Raw genomic sequence first — 26,626 nt, 5'->3', positions numbered from 1 at the left:
AACAAAAACAAAAACAAAAAATATCCTGCAGATTAGAAAGAGAGAAGTAAAGCTATCATTACTCATATATGATACGATTGAATATGTATAAATCTGATGGAATAATGAAAAAGCTCTGAAAAGAAAAGTATGAATTCAGCAGTGCTCCAGGATACAAGATGCAGATGCAAAGAATACATTATAGCTCTGTATATTTGCAACAAAGGACTGGACATTAAAATTATAAAAACAACACCAATTATAATAGTACCACAAACCTGAAACGCTGAAGGATAAAACTTATAAAATTTGTGAAGACCTGTACATTTAAAACTAGAAAACCATGCTAAGTTGAACTAAAGATGGGCTGGAGAGATGGCTCAGTGGTTAAGAACACTGACTGCTCTTCCAGAGGTCCTGAGTTCAATTCCCAGCAACCACATGGTGGCTCACAAACATCTGTAATGAGATCTGATGCCCTCTTCTGGTGTGTCTGAAGACAGCTACAGTGTACTTTAAATAAATAAATATTTTTAAAAAATGAACTAAAGAAACCCCAAGTAAATGTGAGCTGTGTCATTCTCCTCAAATTAAGTACCAATTGAATACGTCAATCAAAACACCAGGGACAACTGTTAGAAAAATAAAGCTGACTCTAAAATTCACATGGAAAGGTAAAAGAACTGGAACGGCCCAATCAAGACCACTAAAGACTCACACTACTCAATTGGAAGGCCCATTATAAAAGAGCAGGAAGAAAAGTGTGGTTCTGTCAAAGACATATACACAGATCAGAAGACTACAAGGGAAAACCCAGAGGCAGAGCTACACAAATATAGGAAACTGATTTTGACAACCGTGCAAATGTAACTTAAAACAAACAACATATTTTCAACAAAATCACTAAAACAACTGAGTGTTTCTATACAAAAAATTTGAACCTCAACCAAAGTGCCATACCATCTACAAAAATTAACTGAAAACAAAATGTAGATATAGATGCAAAGGTATTAAACAATCTAGATGAAAACAAGAAAGACAATCTTTTAATCCCATGGTTCATCAAGTACAGTTTTTTAGACAGACAAACAATGCTAGCAAACCAATTACAATGTAAAAGTTTAGTTCTAAAAAGAGACATGGTTAAGCTGGGTGTGCTATAGGCAAGCTGTACAGCTGCTCCAGAAAACAGTTCTGCAGTTTTCATGTGAAGTGAAACCAACAATTAATCTACCATCCAGCAACGTCATTTTTCATAACTTACTATTAAAAAATGAAAACTTAGTCATTCATACAAAAATTAATACAATAGCCCTATTATTAACCACTCCAAACTGGAAATAATCCTGTGTCCTTCAACTGTAGATTGACCATCACTTACAATCCCATTTGATAAAAAATGTTCATTGATTAGAGAACCACACAGAAGAGTGATTCCCAATACCATTGCACTAAATAAAAATGTTAATCCTAAAACATTACATACTATTTGGTTCCATTTACCCAATGTACATGAGAACACAAAACTGAAGTGATGAACAGCACACACTAGTGATTATCTGAGTGAGCCCATAGTATGATAGTTTTCTTGTAATGAGTGTGTGTGTGTGTGTGTGTGTGTGTGTGTGTGTGTGTGTGTGTGCGCGCGCGCGCTAGAACCCAAACTCAGGTCCATTGAAAGATCATCAAAAGCTCTAAACCACTGAGCCACTTCTCCAGCTTAGTATGATGGTTTTTCAAAGAGTGATGGAGCTAGCCTTGATCTTTGTTACATTTGTGGTTACACATATCTACATATATGTCAAAAACAGTGCCAAGGAGATGGAAAAAAATCTTCACCAACTCCAAATCTGAGAGAGGGCTAATTTCCAAAACATATAAAGAATTCAAGAAACTAGAAATCAAAACAAACAAAAAACGAAACAAAACAAAATAGTACAGTTTTAAAATGGGGCTCAGATCTAAACAGAGGATTCTCAAGAAAGGAATTTCAAATGGCCAAAAAGCACTTACTTAAAGAAATGTTCAACCTCCTTAGTCATAAGGGAAATGCAAATCAAAACAACCCTGAGATTTCACCTCATACCAGTGAGAATGGCTAAGATCAAAAACTCAAGGTGACAGCAGATGCTGGCGAGGATGTGGAGAAAGAGGAACACTCCTCCATTGTTGGTGGGATTTCCAACTGGAACTTTGAAAATCACTACAACTTTGAAAATCACTACAACTGTTTCCCAGAAAGTTGGAAATAGCTTTACCACAAGACTCAGCTACTACTCCTGGGCATATACCCAAAGGATGTTCCAACATATAACAAAGATATTTGTTCAACTATGTTCATAGCAGCGTTATTCATAATAGCCAGAAACTGGAAACAACCCAGATGTCCCTCAACTGTAGAACAGATAAAAAAAATGTGGTACATTTATACAATGGTGTATTACTCAGTTGTTAAAAATAATGACATGAATTTTGCAGGCAAATGGATGGAACAAGAGAAAATCATCCTGAATGAGGCAACCCAGATTCAAAACTACAAATATAATAGATATTCACTTATAAGTGGATATTAGCTGTAAAGGATAACCGTGCTGCAGTCCACAGACTCAGAGAAACTAATAAATAAGGAGGGATCAAGTCAGGGGGGACACACAAAATCTTCCTGGGAAGGAGAAACAGAATTAACATCCAGTGGGGAGAGGGTGGAGGAGACAGGAACAGGACAAATCGAGTGGAGGGGAAGATGAAGAGAGCAAACCGAGAGACAACTGGAATTGGGGGGGGGGCATTTCTGGGACAAGCTAGAAACCTAGGGCAATATAAACTCCCAGAAATCGATGAGGATGACCATAGTTAAGTCTCCTAGCTATACTGGATCAAGAGATAACCTTGGGAATGAGAAACACTTCTGGCAATACAGTAAAGCAAAATTTACCAGAATCTGTGAAAGCACAGAGCTACCATGTTGGGCTTGGATTGCATACTTTTGTACTCCATGTGAGAGAGTAATGCTGGTTTTCTATCTGCTGCTGAACCCAGTTGTAATGTTCATATCAAGCTCTTAGTGGTCCTTGAATTGAAATGTGAAACATGGGGTGTTTGGGGCGATATAAAGCCTGAACAGGCCATTTCCTATAACCAGACAAGACTTCCAGTAGAGGGATTAGGATACCAATCCAGCCACAAAACTACCTACAAGATGTGCTGAGGTAAAGGTGGCACTGAAATTGTGGGTTTGGCCAACCAATAATTGGTCCAGCTTGAGACCCATGCCATGAGAGGGAGCCCACCCCTGACACTGCCTGGAGGCCCAGGACCAGAATCTGAAGAGGTCAGAGACCCACAATAAAAACGAACACAAATAGAAAAAAATATAGTAAAATTATTTCTAATGGTATTCTGCTATACTCATAGATTGGTGCCTAGATAATTGTCTTCAGAGAGACTTCATTCAGCAGATGCAGAGACCCACAGCCAAACATTAGGAAGAGCTCAGGGAATCCTTCGGGAAAGGGGGAGGAAGAATTGTAGGAGCCAGAGGAGTCAAGGTCACCACAAGAATATGGCCCACAGAATCAACTAGCTAGGACTCAAAGGGCCTCACAGAGACTGAACTGACAATCAGGGAGCCTACATAGGTCTGACCTAGTCCCTCAACACATATGGTAGTGTTGTGTAGCTTGGTCTTGTTGTGGAACTCCAAACAGTGGGAGCAGGGTTTGTCTCTGACTCTTGCCTACGTTCAGGACCCTTTCCTCCTTCTGGGTTGCCTTGTGCAGCCTTAATATGAGAGGAAGTGCCTAGTCTTATTGCATCTGGATATGCAATGTTTGATTGCTATCCCTGGAAGGGGGGCCTGCCCTTTTCTAAAGAGAAATGGAGGAGTGGATAAAGGTGCAAAGAGGAGGTAGAGAACAGGGACAGGAGAAGAGGAGGGAGGAGAAACTGCATTTGGGGGTGTAAAATAACAACAACAATAATAATAATAATTTTTAAAACCTCGTCTCAAAGTAAAAATTCATTTTTTATTGTGAACACTTTCAATATAAAATTAAAAACTAAAAAAATAGTAACAAGTAAAAGGGGTGTAGTTAGGAAACTAAGAAATCATCATAGATTCAAAGTCAGCTGACATCACCTTAGTCTACAGGAAAGAAGTTCACACAACAGTCTTGATGTTGCTACCCCTAAAAAGGAGTACTTTACATGAGCGATTCTTGCAAGAGTTCCTGGGACTCTGGTCTGTGAAATGGTTTCTATGTTGCTAGTTGATAGACAAGGTGATTTTGTGTGCCTAGAACACTAAACTCTGCCATACTGTCCTAGCAAGGCTTTTTCCACAAATGCCATTTATAGTAAACACCTGTTTTCCATCTGAGTGCCAGAAATTTCAGAGTAAGGGCTCAATGGTAGGGCACCTGCCTAGCATGTGCAAGATCCTGAATTAAACCACCCACCCTGAAGGGATCAAGACGCCCCACCTAAACAGAAACACAAGTGTGTATGTTGCCAGAGTATGAAGCTTGTTCTATTCAGCTATAGTAACAACTCTCAACTATCCTATGGAAGAACCTGAGAAGCTCACATTGAAGAATCTAGTCATTGTGGCTTTCTTCTTTGCTGATCTGTCTGTGTCTCCTTTCACTGTACTACATCAGAGCCATGAGTGAAACTGTCTGAATTCTAGACCATTCCACTTAATATCTGGTTGTAGTCAGATGCCTAAAACAGGTACCAAATGTAAGTTGTGCTTCAAATCTGAAGTCCTTCCTCCAAGCTTTTGTTTGCTTTTCATTTTCCACTAGAACTCCAAGAAGTGCCATATGCATCTGCATCCGTACCTCAAAACACCCCATGTTTCACATTTCAATTCAAGGACCACTAAGAGCTTGATATGAACATTACAACTTGGTTCAGCAGCAGATAGAAACCCAGCATTACTCTCTCACATGGAGTACAAAAGTATGCAATCCAAGCCCAACATGGTAGCTCTGTGCTTTCACAGATTCTGGCAAATTCTGCTTTAATATATTATCAAAAGTGTTTTTCACATCCAATATGGCTGCAGGAGCTCAAGCATATCACATCCATATTCCAAGAACCAGAGTGATAGCATGTGTCCAATAAGAATATTTTATACAACCCATCCAGCACTTCACCTTGCCTTCTTGCTAGAACTTAGTCACATGTCTGTACCTAGAGGCAGAAGCACTTTTCACTGCACAGCAACATGGTAAACTGAAGATCAGGAATCTACTAAGAAAGGCACAATCAATATTGAGAGGTGACTGCAATCTCTGCTGTGCCTAGTTAGTTCTACTTTTAATACAAAATAATCTAGAGCCAATCCTTTGATAACCCAGAACAAAACAAAACGTAGCTTTATGTAAAATGTGTTTTAGGAGTAAAAGTGGAGAAGCAAAATTGGAGAAAATTTTTGGGTATAAACCTAAAAACTTATACCCCCATTAGAAGTGTCTTACTTGCCAGGTTCTCAGCAAAAACATGTGATAGGAGCCTACAGTAAACAATAGACTGACCACAGGACACTTACTATCTTAGTAATATGTTAACGAGGTTAACAAAATGCAAGGCTTAACACTGTTCTTCTTTAGAGACTTCGATGTCTCTGAAAATACAAAGAACCTTAATTTTTAAAAATAGGATGTGGTTAAGAAGCAAGAGCAGCCTGGGTGTGGTGGTTTACACCTCAAATCCCAGCATCCTGGTGACAGAGATAGGCAGATTTTCTGTGAGTTCCAGTTGCTGTAAGACAGCAACTTACCCTCCAAGTATAAGATTGTAGTGTTTGGCTCCAGAAGAGAAGAAAACTTAGTGCTTTTTTGTGTGTGTATCTGTTTTGGGAAACTATTCAAATGAATGGCTCAAAATACTCATTTCCCCCACTCATAGTAGAGAACCAACACCCATTGCTTGACAACAACAAAAACTGTAAGGTGGATGCAAAACTCATAGCTAGTTGGAATAGGTAATGCAGCCTATTCAAAGGAGAGAAAAATGACAGAAATCATCTAAAGAGGTTGAGATCCTGAATATATTATACAGAAATTTTAAATATTGAATGATTGAAAATTAAAGGAAGCTATGAACAAAGACAAAAAGGAAATCAAGAAAACAATGCATGAACATGAACAAAATGAAAATGGAGATTATGAAAAGGAGGCATGCAAGTACTAAAGCTGAAAGCTTGACTAGAAGGGTTCACCAGAATATTTAAGCAGGTAGTAGCAGAAAGAATTAGTGAACTTGCAGGTAAAAGAACTGAAATTGTTGAGTCTGAGAAAGAAAAAGAGAAAAATAGTAGAAGTAAAGGAAGCCAAAGGAATTACCTCACAATATAAAGCAGACTGACAGCCACATGGAAATTCGAGAAGGAGGGAAAGGGGTTATAACATTTGAAGAGATGACTGCTGGAAAATTCCAATATTTGATGAAATTTGTGAATTAGACCTCTACAAAGCTCAAGAGCCTCCAAGCATGGACTAGAGAAATGTCTGAGCACTTAGGAACACTGGCTCTTCTTCGAGAGGACCAAATCCCAGCACCCACATGGCAGCTTATAACTTCCTGTAACCTCTATCCAGCACCCTCTTCTGACCTCAATGAGCACTGCACACATGAGGTGCACAGACATATATGTATGCAAAACAACCACACACAGAAAAATACAAGATAAAATAATTTTAACAATGAATCACCAAGAAGGACTAATCAAAAAGACCCACATCAAAGTACATTATAACTGAACTTATTACAGTCAGGAAGAGAAATTATTTGTCACATAGAAGGGCTTCTCAATATGATTAAAACTAATTTTAGCAGAAACCTTAAAGATGAGAGGAAAAATGAGATGACATATTTAAAATGCTACATGGGAAAAACTATTAACCTGAAAATCTGCATCTGGTAAAACTATTCCTCAACAGTGAAAAAGTTAAGAAATTCCCAAGTAAACAAAAACTAAGAAATTTTAACTACTTAATAATAAACAAGAAATATTGAGGGATTTCTCAGGCTCAAATGAAAGGCACCACAGAATAACTCAAAATTATGTGAAGAAATAAAAACTACTGCTTTAAAAATAAAGTAACTGTAAAAGTTTTTGGGTTATAATTCCCCATTCCTATATGATTAAAAAGGCAAATTTTAAAAGCCATCGTAAATATATGTTAATGGAAATACTATGTAAAGATACAGTTTTGGTCAATAACATAAAAGGACAAAAGCAGAAGTAGATTGGAGCAGAGTATTTGTATACCATTATGTAGGGTAGATATATCCCTACATATGAAATAGCTCTACTAACAAAGTAAGAAGGCATCCCATAGAATAGGAATAAATATTGGCAATCCACATGTGACCAATGATTAATATGCAGACTATGTAAAGAATTCTTACAACTCACAACAAACTAACCCGATAGCTTTCTCTAAATAAAAAATGAAAATGAACAGTAAGCTCAAAAGAGGAAGTTCAATAACAAGTGTTGGAGAGGATGTAAAAAAATATTAATCCTTGTACCTTGGGGTATTTAGGACTACATAATGTTGCCGCTAATGAAAACAGTTTAGTGGTTCCTTAAAATGTCAAACAGAGAAATACCAAATGAACCAGCAATTGTATTCCTTGGCACATTCCCAAGAGAACTGAAAACCAATCCTCAAACAGATATTTGTATGTGAATATTCATAGCAGTGTAACGTTTTTATACAGTCTAAATAGCCATATAGAATGTGATATGTATATAGATTGGAATATCATTCAGCCACAGAAAGGTATGAAGCTCATTCATATTACACAACATTAAGGACTCTTGAAAGCATTATGTTCGGGATTAGTCGGTTAGTTCAGTGATAAAACACTTCAGTAGTATGCACGAAGCCCAAAGCTTAATCACCATTGCCACCAGAAAAAAAAACTTATGCTAATAAAATAAGCCAGGCACAAATATTACAGGAATCTACTTAAATGAAATATCTAAAGTATAAAAGCTTTGGGGGACAGTAGATTAGATGTGGACTAAAGAGTGAGGCAATATGGGAAGTTACTATGTAAGGGATACAGAGGTTTTGTTCAGGATGTTGACAGTTTTCTTCAAAATAGTGGTGATGGTCACCTGACTTTGTACACATTATGAATGTTACTAAATGGTAAAGTCAAAATGGTGAAAATAATTTTAAGACATATTTTATAAAAGTTAAAAAAGCAGATACCTATGAGTAACCTACAAGGAGGTTAAGTAAGGAGGGTCACAAGTTCAAAACTACTCTAGACTACATAGTGACAGTGTCTCAGAATCAAAGGCTAGGGATATATTTCAGCAATAGCATATACAAAGCACTTCATTCATCCCTAACTTTAAAAAATAAAACTACCATGTAGTTTCTCAACCAAATACACCATTTTCTAGAAACACACATATTTATGTCACCTGTCCTAAACAGTCTGTTACCATTCATGCAGATATGTTTGCACATTAATGTCTAAGTTTTTCCTGATAGTATGAATCTGAAGCACAAGCACTCAGAGCAAAAGCATTTAATGCTAAATACCATTCCAGTATATTGGTTTTCCATAGAGTACAATGATTAAATGCTTACAGAGCACCTCAATATGGCAGGCACTGTCGTAAGAGTTGGAGAAATAGCAACAGACAAGACAGATATCTTCATTTAGTCATGGCTTGCAATTTAGTATATCTTGTAAACACTCTTCCAAGAGATGCTGATAAGCCAACCACAATTGTCAGGAAGAGGCATGAGAGTACAACAGACCCCACCCAATCTACAGCGTACCTTTATGACAGTGAGGTCTAAAGTCAATAAAATTGAAAGCCACTATGTCAAGACAAGAAGGCCTCGTACAGTCATTCTGAACATCTCTGAAAGGTGTTCCCACCTAAAACACTAGTAGTCTCTGTCACATCAATGGAGCCAAGAACAAGTCCTTTGAACTAAAACCATATAGACAATCTATTCCCATTTAGGCTGGAAAGAGCTTTTTTTTTTTTTTTTTTTTGGAGCTGGGGACCGAACCCAGGGTCTTGCGGTTGCTAGGCAAGCGCTCTACCACTGAGCCAAATCCCCAACCCTGTCTATTCCCATTTAGATAAGCCCCCTAGGCTGCCTCACCCCTTGCAATTCTGCACTGGAATTTGGGAGTGCTACTTAAATGGGTCATTTTACTTTGTCTTATATTTCAGGTATGGATCTTCCTGTGCCCTTCTGGATCAGGTAATAGGTAGGATTCAGGTGATACTATGTCTTGGCCAAACACATCCTACAAATTGATCTCACCATCATGTAAAAGACCCAGTGCCCAATTTCAAACATGTGGCTGTGAAAAAAAAAAAGAACAATCTTGAACCAAGTTTCATTTTCTTCAACTGGAAAATGGGACCAATATTATGGTTCTCATACATTTGATGAGATATTTAAATGACTCAGTGTTGGCAGATCACTTAACATAATATCTGCTATTCTAAAAGACGATAAATAGATATAATTTTCTACTATTATTTACCTACAAAATTCCTATAAACCAACCATTAGTACAATAGAAATTAGACATGATTATTATAGACATGGTAATATATTTGTCACATTGACCCATTAGGGGAAAAGGTGATTTAAAAAATTGTTCTGGGGAGCGGTCTTGTAACTTGAAATTTTTTTAATGTTTAAGACATTGGGGGGCTGGAGAGATGACCACTCATCTGGAAGACCAGAATTCAGTTCCCTGCATCCACATTAGGTAGCTCACAAATGCCTGTAACTCTAGCACTAGGAGACCCTATACCCTCGAATGGCTCTATAGATAGAGACACTCAAAACATATACTAAAACACAGACATATATTCATAAACAAAACGTTAAAAATAAAATCTTTAAAACTATATCAAAATCATTTGTTGAATGTATAAATTATATTATGGTTTTCAATTTTTTAAATAAAAAAATAATTCTAAAGACAAAAAAAAAACACAAGAAATCTTGACATGATGGTACACACTAATAAGTGTACCACTGGGTAAACTAAGGCAAAATGAGCATGGATTTAAGGCAAGCCTGGACTATGCAGTCAGACTTGTCTCAAACAACAGCAAAAATCAATGAGCATATTTAAATGGTGCATGTGTAGAAGAAGATGATTGTAGGATCAGTTCGTTCCTTCAGCAACACAAGTCCCAGGGATCATACTCAAGTTTGGAGGCAAGTACCTTTACCCACTAAGCTATCTCAACACCCCTAAAAGCTCTTTTTTAAGATTATGTCTCTCTACATAACCATGACTGGTCTGGAACTCATTACATAGACTGGGCTGGCCTTAAAATCATAGAGAGCCTCCTGCCACTCCTCCCAGTGCTGGGATTAAAGGTGCGCAAACACAACAAGCCCAAGAGTTTAACTGCCAAACTTGGAAATAGCTAAATATCCTTTAGCAGGTGAGCGTTTACTGGAATACATCCAAACATTGGAATGTTATTTCAGTATTAAAAACAAATGAACTAAGAAGTCATTGAAGTATGGAAGAAGTTTCAGTGCATATTGCTAGGTAAAAGGAGTCAACCTGTAAAGTCTACATATTGTACGTTTCTAAATATTGTGGCAAGTCTAAAACTATAGAACAGTACCTGTGGTTGTACAGCAGTGGAGGATGGGGGAGACAGAGAAAAATGTAAAATACAAAGGATTTTCAAAGCAGTGAAACTATTGCATGTGGCACAGTAACAATGCCTATACACTATCACTATACACTTACCTGAACCTATAGGACAAACAACACTGAGAATGAAAGCCAGTGTAAACTATGAGTTTGAAGTGAATATATCATATCAATATAGATTCATTATCAATTAAAAAAAGATGACATCCCACTCTAATTAGAGTTCTCCCATTACCAAATGGGAGAGGAGAATATATGAGGAATCTGCTTGCTGTCAGTCAGTAAATATGCAGCTTCAATTCAAATAAACAAAATCATGATAATGTGTTACAACAAGACTTCTAGGCCCCAACCCTAGAAATTCTAAGCCAGCGTCATAGTTCACCATTCCCAAAAAGCTCTCAAGTGATCCCCATGCTGCTGGCCCTGGGACCACATTTGTGTAGCAACAATAAGTGGAGTCACAGAAGTACCTTCACAAAATCAATACAAATATACAATTCCAACTATATTACTTAGAATACAGAATTTACTTTATTAACTGGCAACAGACACAAAAAAAGTACTTGCAATTCCTACTACCTACTTCTCTTTTCTGAATTCAGTATTACAATATTCATCATATTCTGCAACAGAGTGTTTGGCTGTTTTCCAACCTGGTTCTTCTTCCTCCAACTACATATTTCCCTTGCTTCCTTCCAGTTAGACTTTCTACCCAATGGAAGTAAGCAAAGTGATAAACAACATTTGCCTGTATGGCATAAATATCTTCCCCCATATCCTTTTTGCCTTTCTACATTTTTCATCTGGAAGGGGAGGATTCCAAAGCCCTAAAGAGCAGGAAAGACACAAGATGGAAGGTACTTGACCCCTGAATAACAACATGGAAAGCCAGCCTCTCCTTCCTCTGGCCCATTACATGGATAAAAATGAACTTCTCTTATAATGATCACGAAAATGTGGGGTGGGTTGGTTGGTTGGTTCATTGGTTGGTTGGTTGGTTGGTTGGTTTGTTGGTTTTAACAACAAACATTATTACCCCAATACAAATACTCATACTGAATTAAAGCCAAGTAGCATGCTTTAATCGAAGGGGAAAGCTCTGCACACATATATTCTCTTGTAAGCAGAGCACAGGCAATTTTTCATTGGTTTGTACTCTATCATGCTTTTTATGTTTCTGTATGTGCGATATGGTTTTGTGTGTACTTGTGCATGTGCACGTGTGCACATGGATATCAGAGAGTCATGCCAGCTGTCTTCCTCTATTGCTTTCCACCCTAGCTCAACTGGGATAAACTGGTTAGCCACTGATCTCTGGACATGTGCCAGCCACAGCCCAACCCCAGTACTAGGGTCTAAGACACTTACCACCATACCCGATTTTTAAGTGTGTTCCAGGGATCCAAAATTAAATCCTCATACATATGTGGCAGACACTACCAATTAAGCCATCTTTCTAGCTCCATTTTTGTTCAGTTTTTGAATGACTGGTGTGACGGTTTGTGTGTGTGTGTGTGTGTGTGTGTGTGTGTGTGTGTGTGTGTATGCTTAGCCCATAGAGTGGCACAATTAGAAGGTGTGGCCTTGTTGGAGTAGTGCATCACTGTGGAGGTGGGCTTTAAAGACTCTTACCCTAGCTTCCTGGAAGCCAGTATTCTGCTGGCAGCCTTCAGATAAAGATGTAAAATTCTCAGCTCCTCCTGCACTATGCCTGCCTGGATGCTGCCATGCTCCCACTATGATGATAATGGACTGAACCTGTTAGCCAGCCTCAATTACATGCTGTCCTTATAAGAGTTGCCTTGGTCATGGTATCTGTTCACAGTTTGTTAGTTGTTTCGTTTTCAGACAGGGGAAGACCTTTAACTCATTCCCCTGCCTCCATCTTCCAAGTGCTGAGACTACAAGTATACACTACCACAACCGGCAGAGCCCAGGCATTTTTTTTAAGACACATGAATTTAGAATCAAACAGAAAGTGAAATTAAAAGAACTAACTGATTCTCAAGTCAGTTAGGTCCAACATCTCACATTAACTCATGTTAGAGTTAGTATCAAAAACCTCAGCTAGAATTACAGGCACCACATGTGCAGATCAATCTAGTTTTCAGGGAGGTTGACAGTTAACAGGTTAACAGGTTGGCTACTCTATCTCAATATTATTGAGACAGTTTCATATAGCCCAGGCTGACTTGAACTCCCTGTGTTTTTGAGGATGACCTTGAACTACTTCTCCTCCAATTTCCTGAATGCTGGAATTGCAGACATGTACACATCCTGTTTATACAGTGCTTGAAATCAAACCCAAAGATTCAGGCAGCTAGGCAAGCATTCTTCCAACTGAGTTACATTCCAAACCCTTTCTCAACATATTTTCCTTTTTAAAAATTCAAAAAATACAGAAAATTTTAAGCAATATAACACACACCATTTCACCCTCCACCTGTGTCTTCAGGTTTCACTGCTCTGAACAGACACCATGACCAAGGCAACTCTTATAAGGACAGCATTTATTTGGGGCTGGCTTACAGGATCAGAATTTCAGTCCATTATCTTCAAGGTGGGAATATGGCAGCATCCAGGCAGGCATGGTGCAGGAGGAGCTGAGAGTTCTATATCTTCATCTGAAGGCTGCCAGCAGAATACTGCCTTCCAGGCAGCTGGAATGAGGATTTTAAACCAAAGCCTACAATGGCACACCTACTCCAACAAGGCCACACATCTAAATAATGCCACTCCCTAGCTGGGCATACTCAAACTACTACAACCTGCATTTAACAATTGCCAGTATATTGCCATATTTGCTTTTGATTTTTATCTATATATACATACATATGCTATGTTTGGGTTTTGACTGAAGTTTTACACACAAGTTGAATATATTAGGAGCCAGTCCACTTCACCTCTAAACAATTTAGCCTACATCTTAAGAGAACAAGTATGTTCCTCCACATTACTCCAATTGTCCTATGAAATGAATGATAATTTTCTAATATGTTCATCTATGCAAGTCCATAGTCACATAACATTAGCTGCCCCCAAAACAAACGTTTATAATGACCAGGAGCTGATCAAGTTTCCTGTGACCATTTTCTTGGTTTCCCTTAATGTAGAACCCCTACTCTGCCTATTCCCTTACTATTGACTTTTTAAAGAGATGAGAATGTGAGGATGGCTTGCATTCAATTTGTCTATTTTCTCATACCATGTTATAACTTCTCTAGATGCTTTATTTTCTGTAAACTAAAAAGAGAAGTCTAATCCTGGATTAAACTTAGATTAATTTTTGAAATTATATAGTTCTTTACTAAATAAAGATTATTTTTAAAGTAAAAATTATCCATATAGTATCGGCTAGAACAGCAGTTCTCAATCCGTGGGTCGAGACATCTTTGCAAACCTCTATCTCCAAAAATATTTACATTATACTTCATAACAGTAGCAAAATTACAGGTATGAAATAGCAACAAAATTAATGCTATGGTTCTGGTCAGCACAACACAAGGAACTGTATTAAAGGGTCACAGCATTAGGAAGAGTGAAAATCACCGAACTAGATCTAGAATTTCATGTGGAGATGATTTCCTTCTAAAAGAAATTAGTAGTTGTGGATTCTCTTCTAACAGCCATGACTTCACTAGCACTGAGAATTTAAAAAGAATGAAAGAAATCAAGTGCATAACAAATTACTATATTAGTATATTGGTGATTTTATTAAAAGCTATAGATTTTACATTTTGATGAGCATGAGACCTTAATTCATTTATATTGTCTTCATTCCATTAAGAAATAAACTCCACCTCAGACCCAAAGAAGCTTAAGTAACAGGGAGGGCCCAAGGGAGGATGATTGAATCTCACTCAGAAAGGGATATAAAATAAACATTGGAGGTGGAGGGAGGAAGGGAATTGGATGGGAAAGAGGGTGGGGTGGGGAATGGGGGCAGGAATCAGGTGTAGGGTAGGGCAGGAGAGGACTAGAAGAGAGAAGGGAAATCAATGGGGAAGCATCTCTGGGACTGGAGACAGGGAAGGGTCCTGGAAGTCTATGGAGGTAATCCTAGCTAAGACGCCCTAGCAGCTGGAGATAAGTATGGAGCCTGAAGTGGCCATAGCCTGTAGCCAGGTGGGGACTTCCAGTGGAGGGAGGGGAATACCAACTCACCCACAAAACCTTCAACCCAAAATTTGTCCTGCCTACAAAATATGCAGGGATAAGGGTGGAGCAGAGACTGAAGGAACAGCCAACCAATGACTGGCCAACTTGAAACCCAACCCATGGGAGAGAGCCAATCCCTGACACTATTAATGATATTCTGTTATGCTTGCAGACAGGAGCCTAACATAACTGTCCTCTGAGAGACTCCATCCAGGAGCTGACCAAAACAGATGCAGTGATCTAGAGCCAAACATTGGGCGGAGCTCAGAAAGTCTTGTAGAAGAGTGGGGGAAAGGATTGAGGGTGCCATAGGGGTCAAGGACACCACAACAAGACTAACAGAACAACAAGATTAATCTGGGCCTTTGGGGGGCTTATAGAGACTTAACCACCAACCAAAGAGCATACAAGGGCTGGACCTAGGACCCCTACACATTTGTAGCAGATGTGCTGCTTGGTCTTCGTATAGGTCCCTGAACAATTGTTCTGAGAGCTATCTATGATTCTGTTGCTTGCCTTTGGATCCTCTTCCCCTAGCTGGCCTGTCTTGTCTAGCCTCAGTGGAAAAAGGATACACTTAGTCCTGCTGCAACTTGATGATCCAGAGTGGATTAGTACCCATGGGGGAGTTCCCCTACTCTGAGAAGAGGAAGGGATAATGAGAGGAGGGAGATGTGAGGATGAGACTAGGAAAGAGGAGGGACTGGGTTGCCAATGGAATGTAAAGTGAATGAATGAATGAATGAATGAATGAAAATGTTTTAAAAAATAAACTCCAGATGTATTTACTCAGAAGGCAGTTAATTAATGAAGTATGGAGACATACTTCAGTTTCTCCCTGCCATATTTTCTTGGTCTTCACTAAAGATTTGTGCCTATCTAATCAATCACCCCAGCTCCTGCCACATATAATGAAACTCCAAGTGCTCTCAAGTAGTCAAAAAATGCAGGAATGAATACTCCATCTTGTCAAAATGTTGCTCAATTCACAGTCACTACAATACAGAGGAGATGTCAGGCTATTCTAACTTCATATAACTTACTACTCTTACAAATTGTTTTTGTTGTTTTCTTCTTTGAGGAAGTTTTTGGTTTTTTACTTTTTTATCTCTTATAAAGTTTGTTCTTTGGCAATTTCATACACACACACACACACACACACACACACACACACACACACACACTGCACTCTCATTACTGTCAACCCCTCTTTTATCTCTCGCCAGCCTTGAATACCCTACCCTCTATCTTCCAAGTCCTTCTCCCACATTCATGTCTTTTTGCTCTATGACCCTCTGAGTGATCAAGGGCTTGAAGCTATGCTTTGGAGGAGGGAAGGCTTTGCAGATGGGTACACGAATGACTTTCACCTATGACTGAAAATTACTGAAAATGCTCATCCAAATCAGTTATCATTAAGGGCTACAAAATAGCAATTTTCTAATGATAACTCATTTCTAAACAGCTAACTTTTTGTGGTACTATGGTTTGTCTAAGGACTTTGCCCATAGTAGGCAGGACCTGTACCACTGAGCTATATCCCCAGCTCTTTTATCTTTTGTAGACAGAGTTTTATTAAGCTTCCCAATCTGGCCTTGAACTCACTCTTATATCAGCCTCCTAAGTATATGGAACAAAGGGCCTGCACTACCAAGCCTGGCAAGAAGTTAACATTTAAGCTAGAATATATGTTTTCAGGATGGAGACATGGCTAAGTTCACAACCAAAAAAATTCCTAAAGAAAAATCTCACTCACTATACATAATGTTTATGTGTATATATTATATAATTATTGATATATCAAATACAATGTTATATATAATATTCTGTACCTTATCTTCTCCCACAACACTATTATGTGAAACGTTGCCTTATAAGAATATCTCAAACATCTCTTTTCACTGGCTGTATAATATCCTTTAATTAGAGTGTAGCATCCTTTAATAGTCCATTCTTAGTGAACATTTTTGGCTGCAACAAATATACAATGTAATATTATTAACACAAATTTCTGGAGGACAAAGGAGAAGGAGTGAAAGGGTAGTTGCAGTGCAACTTTCTTCTAGGTATTAGCAAATAACACACAAAAATATATAATAATAATCAATTCTCCTCACCATTACCTGTGCCTTTATAGATCTTAAAATGATGTCAGGCCTCTACTGAACAAACTTCAAGACACAAAGCTTGCCAAAGAAATTACAAAAGTGTTAAGTGAGAAGGGAAACTAATATTTATCAAGTTATTTGGCATCAAACTCTGCATCTTAACCTTTCAGAATAGGATTGATATCCTATGAGATAAGCAATTTTATATCCATTTCCCAAAAGAGGAAACTAAGGTTCAGAGAACTTACCCAAAGCCATACAGACTGGCATAAGTAGCAGACTGGCAATTTGAATCCAGAGACAAAGTGGGACTACTCTAAACTTGGGCCAAGATAAGAGGTTCTTTTGATGAGAACATATAATTGACCCAGAGATAGGTAGTGCAATGTTTGGTCACAGGTTCTTGATTCTCAGTCTGAATGGATTGACAAGCACCTAGGATATTGGTAGAACACACCTGAGTATGTCTATGAGTACAATTTCTGAGTGGGGAGACTAACTACTAAGAGGTAAAGATCTACACTAAATGTGGGCAGCAATACCCTATAGGCTAGAGATCCAGATGGAATAAAAAAAGGAAAAGAGGGAAATCCCACAAGTGCAGTGACTCTCTCCCAGCCCCATCTCCCACCATAATGTAAGCTGTTTTACCATGCAATGTCCTACCTGCCATGATAAAAATTTCTAAAACCATGATCAAAAATAAATTCTTCCTCCTCTAAGCTGTATCTCTCAAAAACAGCAATAAGAAAGTCTCACACAAATGTGGTACTAGAACTAAGGCTGTTGCCATGACTACCTGATGATGCAGTTCAGAAGCCATTAGGTTTGTGAGAGGAATATGAAAACGTTTGAAGCTGTGGGCTGAGAAGCTCTAGACTGCTGTAAGCAGAGTTTGGGGGTGAGTGCAAGAGGAGGACAGAATATCATGACACATGCAGAATGAAACGAAGTTTCAGATGGAAACAAAGACTATTAAAAACTGGATAAGACATTCATATTACATTCTGACAAATAACATGTCTATATTTTTATACCTGTCCTGAGACTTTTGTAGAAAACTGTCTTTTACAACAACAAACCAATTAATCTGAAAGAAGACATTTGAAAGCATCGATACCATTCAAGATATAGTATGGTTGCTGCTGGAAGCTCTTAGCTAGGTTTACGATGAGAATAGGCAGAAAAGGATCTGAAAACCTTTCAGTACCCTGAGAAATGTCCATGAAAAGATATCACTCGGAAGGAGTGATATCTGAAAAGATTAAAATAATTTTTAAAATAATTGAAAATTAAAGAAATTGCTCTGCAGTTGAACTCAGATGACCTGAGTTCAGTTCCCAGCACCCACTTCAGGTGGTTCAGCCCGAAATTTCAGCTTCAGAGAACCCAACACACTCTTTCTAGTCTCCTCAAGCACCTACACACATGTGATACACACACACACACACACACACACACACACACACACACACACAAAACAAAAATCTTAGGAAAAAAACTATCTTTTAAAAAGTCTTTCAAGGTGGGCAGTGGTGGTGCATGCCTTCAGTTCCAGCACTCTGGAAGCAAGAGGCAAGTGGATCTCTGTGAGATTGAGGTCAGCCTGGTCTACATAGTGAGTTCCAGGACAGTCAGAGCAATTCATAAAAACAAATAAACAAAACATCTTTCAAAAGCAGCCAAGTATTTTGTAACAAGACAATACAAAAAGTGTAGGGGGTATCTTAAGGATTGACTATACCCCCCAAAAGTGACAGACTTTAGTGTTGTCCAGGTGATTCTATTTTTACAAAAGAACATCAGGGTCATTGAAGCTTCCTCCCAGACTTCGAAGGAATATCTGGGAACCTAGGTAATAAATGTCAGGCAGCCCCTGAGAAAGCAGTGTGTGAAACTGGGCAAATGAAATCAGAGATGCAATGGACAGCCAAGCACAGCTATAAGCAGGAAGCAGGGCCAGTTCAAGAGAAAAACCCATGTGGACTACAGCCAGCAAGGCTGGGTTAGGAGTAGGGCTGCCAAGCTCTCAGAGCTCATGTCACATCACCACATGCTGGACACAAAGCTATAGAACTTCATCTTCCCCCACAGGGTTTCAGTCTTGCTCTTGTTTGCTCCTTCTTTTCTTTCCTGATCCTCCCTTTTAGAGTAGGCAGTTATTTTTCTGCTGTTTTCTCCTTGGAAGTACTTGGGAGTTTTGGTTTGGTTTGGTTTGGTTTGGTTTCGTTTCGTTTCGTTTGGTTGAGTTGGGTTGGGTTGGATTTAGTTGGGTTTGGTTTTTACAGGAGTTCACATGTGAAGTTGATTCAACTATTCAGAGAAAATTTTGGACCTGAACTTTTGAGCAGTGCTAGAGCTACTAAGCCTGGGGATGTGTGGAGATGGACTAAATCAATTTTGCAATATGAAATAGTCATGAGCCTTTAGGAACCCCATTGTCCAATGCTATGAGTGAAAGAGATGTATTTGTACCTCCAGCATGCAAACTCATAAGGGTTAACATTTGATTGATCAAATGACTGGACTGAGAAGTGCCTGGACTACTGAAATGTACCTTTGGGTGTATCTGGGAAAGTGTTTCCAGAGAGGATAATCTAAGGAAGGAAGACTTCCCCTGAGAGTAGGTAACACTACTTCATGGCTAGGGATCTGGATGAAATAAAAAAGGATGGTGAGGAGAACTAGCAAAGGCAGCAGGCATACTCTCTCTCTTTCCTGAACATGAGGGGAAGGAAGCCCTATGCTCCACACTGTGACAGGCTGAAACCACAAGAGGAATCAATGCTCCCTCTCTTAACTAGTTTCTCTCTGGTATCTGGTCAGAGCAATGAGAAAGTCTCAGCAAAACAGATTCCCAAATGGAAGCTTAACATGGCTGTAAGTCACATTTTCCCTTTCATACTTTGTAACACCCACCCTCAGACTGTGCTTAGCAACCAGGTCCAATCAGCAACAGAGAAGCAGCACAAACCCCACAACTCATAGAACTTACTATGGCTGACCAGTAAATCTTCAGAAAGATGTGAGGACAGACATGGAGAAGGAAGAATTAAGAAAGCATGTGGTAGGCTGCTATGGTGTGGCACATGGTATTATTGTGGATACACATCAGTTGTCACAAAAACACTATGGAGGAAGTAGAACTACTGTAAATGTGAGAGAGAACCACAATTAACTGACAATTTGTTATTTCAACTATACAGACAGACATGCAGGACCCAGTAATTTCAGAATGGTGCTTAATCACCTACAGAGACAACAAGGAGCTCCCTAGCCTAACATAATAGGTTAGATTATTGCTGGGCTAATGCTTTACCCACAGTTCTACAGCTGGCATGTCAAGGTCTGGGGCCTGCTTTCAAAATCCCCAGAAAGTCAGGTCTGAGAACACTTTGCCTTGTACTGCCTTGGCCTCTTATCAGGGAAGAACGCTCGTAAGTGTCTTTTGGGACTTGTCTTTGACCACAAATGCTAAACATTCACAATATGTCTCTTATTGTCCTTAGGTCTTTTGTACCCAAATGAGTACTTAATACTATAGGATCTATTGGTGTAAATTTCTAATGTAATAAGTATTCCCTGGGGACAATGGAATGACATACTATGATTTAAATAAGGAGATGTGGGTGTTAAATTGAGTGATGTAGGAAGCACACACATCACAAGTGCTACAGAAAGTAGGCACAGATGTGGTATTAGGTAAGTAATTGTACTTCTACTGTTCAAAAATCAAAATGAACAAAAAAGTTCATGGTGACATCTGTCTTGACTCAAATGTCACAATCATTGCTGTTCTGTCTTCTAAGGAATCAACTCATAGTCTGCTACATATACTTCCAGAGACATTTATAACTACACTAGCTTATTTGTTTAATACTACACTCAGATTAAATATCAGTTAAAGAGAAAAAGGGTGGAAGACTCCTGGATAGTTACTCTAAGGATTCCAAGACAAGACATTCCAGAGATACTTGAACATCCATGTTTACTGCAGCAGGACTCCCAAGAGCTAAACTATGGAACCAATGTAGGTGTCTATCATCAGAGGGATAGGTAGAGTATGTGGTATACATACATAATGAAATCTTGCTCATCATAAAGGATGAAAGTATGTGGTGTGTAAGAAAATGTGTGCAGCTGCAGATTATCACAGTAAGTAAATTAAGTCAGACTCAAAAAACAAATATTGCATATTTTCTCTCATTTGTAAATCCCAGACCTCATGGATATAACATAAAATCATGCATATATGCATGACATGAAAATAGAAGCTTGAATGTCTAAAGCAGGAGTTCTCAACCTGTGGGCCGAAACTCCTTTGGCAAACCCCTATCTCCAAAAAATATTTACATTCGTAATATTTACCATTTAAAATAGTAACAAAATTACAGTTATGAAGTAGGAACAAAAATAATTTTATGGCTGGAGATCATCACAGCTTAAGGAACTGTATTAAAGGGTTGCAGCATTAGGAAGGTTGAAAAACACTGTCAATGGAAACAAGGGGAAATAGCAGGACGCAGGAGAAGAGAAACCTGGAGGATATTACAGCACTGTATGAGGAGAACACTGTCAGTGTGCATCAAATACTTGTGTTAAAATGTTCTTATGAAATCCAGGACTATGTAAATGAATATATGACAACAAAACAGATGACAAGAATGAGACTTTCAAAAGACTTTAAGGATTTTTGGATTTCACAATTGAACATTTCATTTACAAAACATGACAAGCATTTTAAATTTAAATTGTAGTTTCCAGAAATTAATATGTATACCCAGAACACAGCAGATACTCAACAAGTGCTTCCTCTAAGCCTTCCTGCCCTGTATTACTCAGAGACAGGAGGACAACTACTCACTTCCTCTACTGACGTTGAAAAATAAAATCTGATTTCTTTGTCTGTGAGTGGCTGCATGTGTGTGCACAAGTATGTTCAGGTGTGCACACCTATGTGCCTGTACAGGTCAGAGTCTCCTGCCTTATCACTAATAATCTTGAGTACATATAATGAAAAATTAGCTAATCAAATAACATTAGAATTCAGATTTGGATGGAGGAGAAGATTGAAGCAGAAGATCAAATATGCTGAAGAAAAATGTTTTCTCACAATTACAAACAACCCACATGAACATATCAATATTTGACATAACTCATGACATCACACAGTGACAAAATACATTTCTTAATACACTTAAAGGCAGCAAAAAGATCCAAAGACAAAGGAGAAAATTATACAGGTATGTTATGATATTTATAGCATGACTATTCACAAAATGAAACAGAACACTGGCATGTGATCCCAATGACTGAAACACTGAGGTAAATTTTTAAAGTATAATCAGCAAAAGAAAATCCTACTATTGTTTTTAAGCCTTAAAATAAAGATGACTGAAGCTGGGTGTGGTAGCTCATGTATGTCATCCCAGTACTCAGGAGGCTAAGGCAGGACTGCCCTGAAATTCAAGGCCAACTAAGGCTACACAGTGAGTTTTAGGACAGCCTAAGCTACTGTGTGAGACCCTGTCTTGGACAAAACAAAAGCCAAGGATAACTATTACTGAATTCCTATGAACATAGGATAATCCTCAGAACATATATTTTTATCCCCATTTATTTTCTGTATCTTTGAGTATGCATTTATGAGCCTGCCAAATATACTTCCTATTTCACATTGTTCTTTAGGGAGTGGGTTCTGAGTCCTATGAAATAAATATATTCTCATAAATTGTATAAACATACAAAAGCACTCTTCATTTCCAACATGGCTCTGAGTCAATAACCTAAAATGGCAATGTACTTCAATTCCTCACTCACTATCTGCTCAGGAAACATCTCAGTTTACCTGCTTTCCTCATGTCATTCATTTATGACCAAAGAACACAAGCACAGAGGCTGCATGAGCAAGTATGGAGGCCAAAGTCTGAGAACTGTGCTTTCCAATAACCAACTAGGTTTTTGATTTTCTGGTTTCAAGATCTATTTAGGCCACTGCTTCCATACTGGAAGATTCCTGACAGCACTAGTCCCTTATACAAGGGTTTGGTGGTCATAAGCCTTGGCTATTAATAACTAAACAGGAACCATAGGACCTGTAAGGCCCAGGACTAAGGGTAATTTCCACATTAAAGATTAAGCTATGTGCTTTCCATTCTCTGTCAAGGATCCCTGAATAGAAATAGAAATTGAGTGGAGTATACTGTGATGAAGCAAAAGGCTCTGGCTTGGGAAAGAGTCAGAGTCTCTCTCTCTCTCTCTCTCTCTCTCTCTCTCTCTCTCTCTCTCTCTCTCTCTCTCTCTCTCTTCACCATAGGACGCTGGTTGGGGGATGGGGAGGTTAATACTCCTGAATTAAATTGAAAAAGAATGCTTGGCTCCAGTTTGGAGTCCATTGGGGTGGCTGTTTGACAGGAGGCACACATAGAGAGAAAAGAGGATGATTCAGATTGTGGCTGTTATTATCCATATCCTAACCCTAAATCCAGGAAGGATGGAATCAGCTCATCCTTAACAAAAGGGGACTGACTCCAGAATTAAAACCATCACGTTTCCAACCACACACTCAGAAATATATTTTCATAGTTGTTCTGTGTTCCATTTTAGGGTTACAAGAGCTACCCTTGGCTTGCACAAAGCAAGGAAACAAGTATAACTTCCTAATGAGACATAAGGTTAGGCCTGACATTGTGGTGTCACCACTCTGGGTCCTAAACCACACTCACCTTTCACTGTATTCCTCATCGAATTTTACTAGCAAGAAATGAGAGAACACAGGCATCAGAAGTGAGCACCCACCTGCGATGACCACCATGAGCAACCCAAGTCAAGACTTATATCCAGCCCTCTTTCTCATCGCTCTGTGGCCTGTCCCCTGGGGTGTCACAGTTCCCTGGGAAATCCCCAGTACCCTCTGCAGATCTAAACTGGGGCGGGGAGTGGGGATCGATGCTGATGGAGAGCGGCACAGCAGAGATAAAACCAAGCAAAGGGGTCAAGGAACCACCTCTGTGTCTTTCATCTTGCTTCCTAGTAAAGAAACGTCGAAACGGGACAGAAAAAAAATGCCTTTTAACGGGAGCAGAAAGCCAAAAAAAAAAAAAAAAAAAAAAAAAAATACCGCAGACAGTTGACCTTGGAAACCCACAACGTCTCAGCGGGAAACGCAAAAGAAGAAACTCATTGGAAGTGAAGCGGGAGCACTGCACGGCACCAGGAGGAGCACCCACCGCCAGCCGCCCTAGGGATGTGGGCCGGGGCAGTGGCAGGGGACTTACCATAGATCATGGCCAGTCCGGTCTCGTGAAGGAAACGCACCCGGCGGTGCTTGAAAAGCCAGATGGTGAGGATGGTGAGGGTGAGCAGCAGGATGAAGGTGAGCAGGCTCACGCTGTCCTGCCGGTGGCTCTCCTCCGCCTCCTTCTCAGTGGCAAGCTCCTCCATGGCGCTGCTGTCCTCAGCCGCCGCCCCAGAGGAGGAGGCCGCGGCCCCAGCCCGCAGCCCCCGACCCAGCAGCATGGGCAACAGTGGCAGCAGCAGCAGCCGCGGCGACAGCCCCGGAACAGCTCTGCCGGGACCCGGGCGCGCCGCGTCACTAGGCTCCATGACTCCGCGGTCGCCCGTGCCTTTTCCACGCGGGGACCAGCAAGAGCCCGCGCCGTCGGCAGCTTCCCGCGGTGCGGCGGACTAACCCCGGTGGCCACGGCCGCAGCTCCTCCTCCCGCTGCTAGCGCCTAGCCGGGGCTGCGCCAAGCTGCGGGGGAGGGGCGCGCGCAGTGCGCAGGATCCCCAAGCGCCGCCCCCCGCCCGCGCACCTGTTCGTCCCCCGCCTAGAGGAGCGACAAGGCCACCCGGCTGTCCGGGCGGGGCGAGCTCTATCCTCCCCTCTGTCCGGCGGGCGGCCAGTCCTTCCGCCGCGCTAAGCTGCTGGCCCTGTCTAGGAGTACCTGGTCAGACTGTCTGAGGTAGGTTAGCCAGTTCCTGAGTAGCAGCTGCCACGCTACCTAAATGGAACGGCAGAGGTCATTCCCTCCTGGCAAGAAACATCAACTTGGATCAATTCATTGCAAGGTCTCCAGACCTGTCCTTAGCACCACCGCTAAGAGTTTGAAGTCACATGGGTCTGTGACTGGGCCCAGGAAAGGGGGGTGGAGGTTCCCAGGACTGACACTCTCTCTCTCTCTCTCTCTCTCTCTCTCTCTCTCTCTCTCTCTCTCTCTCTCTCTCACACACACACACACACACACACACACACACACACACACACACACACACACACACCCTCAATTTTTCTCAGAGTCTTTTAGGCATTATTCAAATGAACTGTGTTCAAGTCAGCCTCAGGTTAAAAGACTTGATTGTAAAGGCAATCCTTGAGAGTGATGAAATAAATACCTCCATCATCTAGATTGCAACTAATCCCCTTGAGGGAAAGGGGGCTGAGTTAAGGGAACTAAAGACTCTTGCCATTTTGTGTAGAAGAGCTTCAGATGGAGTGCACTAAGGTGGGCAAGAGGATCGTTTTTTCCTGATGACCCTTTTAATGCTGTCTTCCTGTTAACTCGGAAAACAAGGGAGGCTTTAGTTAAAACTTTTAGATCAAGCCCAACTCTGAATTAGGACAAGGTCTTCAGAAGACAAAACCTCTTGGAACAAATTCTAATAACTAGAATAGTTATTCTCTAGACTAACTAGAGCAACCACCTTGTTTCTCTAGTCAAGAAAGAAAAGGAAGCTTAATATGACCTCTTGATGTTGAGCACTCTATTTACTGAGTCTCTGATATCCCTACCAACTGCCCGTGCTTTCTCAGTCAGAGGAGATTACAATCGGGAGAATTTGCTAAAGAATTCAGGAAAACTCTTCAGAACACCCTCTGTCCTCTCTAGGTGAGCATTTAGCCAAGACTGCTTAGTACCTTCTTTACAGCAGGGAATCTCTTCATCTTGATTTTAGCCAGGATCTTTCCCTACTTCTCCACAAATATATAAAACACTGCAAAGAGAACCACCTCGTTGAGCCTAGTCCATGCCTAAACCTGTGAGATAATGAAATGATTGGACCTATTTTAACTTACCATAGTATTTGAAGATGGTCTCTTCTAACATCAGACATCCAGAAGACTAATTCTTACATAAAGTAGTTGACTTGGGAAGAGCATGAAAAGTCTTACCTCACTACTCACAAATATATATCAAAGAAAACACATTGTTACCATACATATTTATATTTGCAAACTAGCTTATGCAACCCAAAGGTTCTGATTCCAATTAATACAGAGTAATCCATGCAACTGATTTTCCCCAGGTATGGTGGCTCTATGCCTATAATCCCAGATGCTCCAGAGGCTGAGGTAAGAAGGAATTGGAAAAGGGATCAAGGTTAGTCTGGGCAACATAACAGGATTCACCTGGCCATCCCAAAACAAATGTGAGCAAACTGCATAAAAAGGACATTAAATATTCTGAAAAGAAAATGTTGACTGGTCACTTCATGAAGAACAGCAGAACTGAAGGAAATCAGGATTAGCAGTGAGTTCACCATTCATTTTTCTTCCAGTCTTCACCAAAATAGATTCAAGTCAACCTAGAAGGGTGAATTGACATAGACAAAGAGAGCTCCAGAAGAAAGAGGAAGTAGGTCTCCTAATGCTCAGAGAACAAAGCAGAAATGCCATTTAACTTCTTCCTTCA

General features: G+C 39.9%; 1 protein-coding gene across 4 annotated transcripts in view; it reads right to left on the bottom strand.

Annotated features, from left to right (window-relative positions):
- The window catches only part of Slc9a7 (solute carrier family 9 member A7), a 180,668-nt gene extending 155,979 nt beyond the window's left edge, over positions 1-24,689 (bottom strand). For all 4 annotated transcript variants that reach the window (NM_001401002.1, XM_087599840.1, XM_087599842.1 and 1 more), the window contains exon 1: positions 24,212-24,689. In NM_001401002.1, the coding sequence (NP_001387931.1) occupies positions 24,212-24,539 (328 nt within the window). In that variant the 5' untranslated portion in view covers positions 24,540-24,689. The remainder of the gene's footprint in view (positions 1-24,211) is intronic.
- Between the last annotated feature and the right edge of the window lie 1,937 nt (positions 24,690-26,626).

Source organism: Rattus norvegicus, chromosome X, assembly GCF_021556685.1.
Source record: "Rattus norvegicus strain SHRSP/BbbUtx chromosome X, alternate assembly SHRSP_T2T, whole genome shotgun sequence".
Taxonomy (NCBI): domain Eukaryota; kingdom Metazoa; phylum Chordata; class Mammalia; order Rodentia; family Muridae; genus Rattus; species Rattus norvegicus.
The sequence above is the reverse complement of the archived record's forward strand: the minus strand, read 5'-3'. Positions and strand labels throughout refer to the sequence as shown.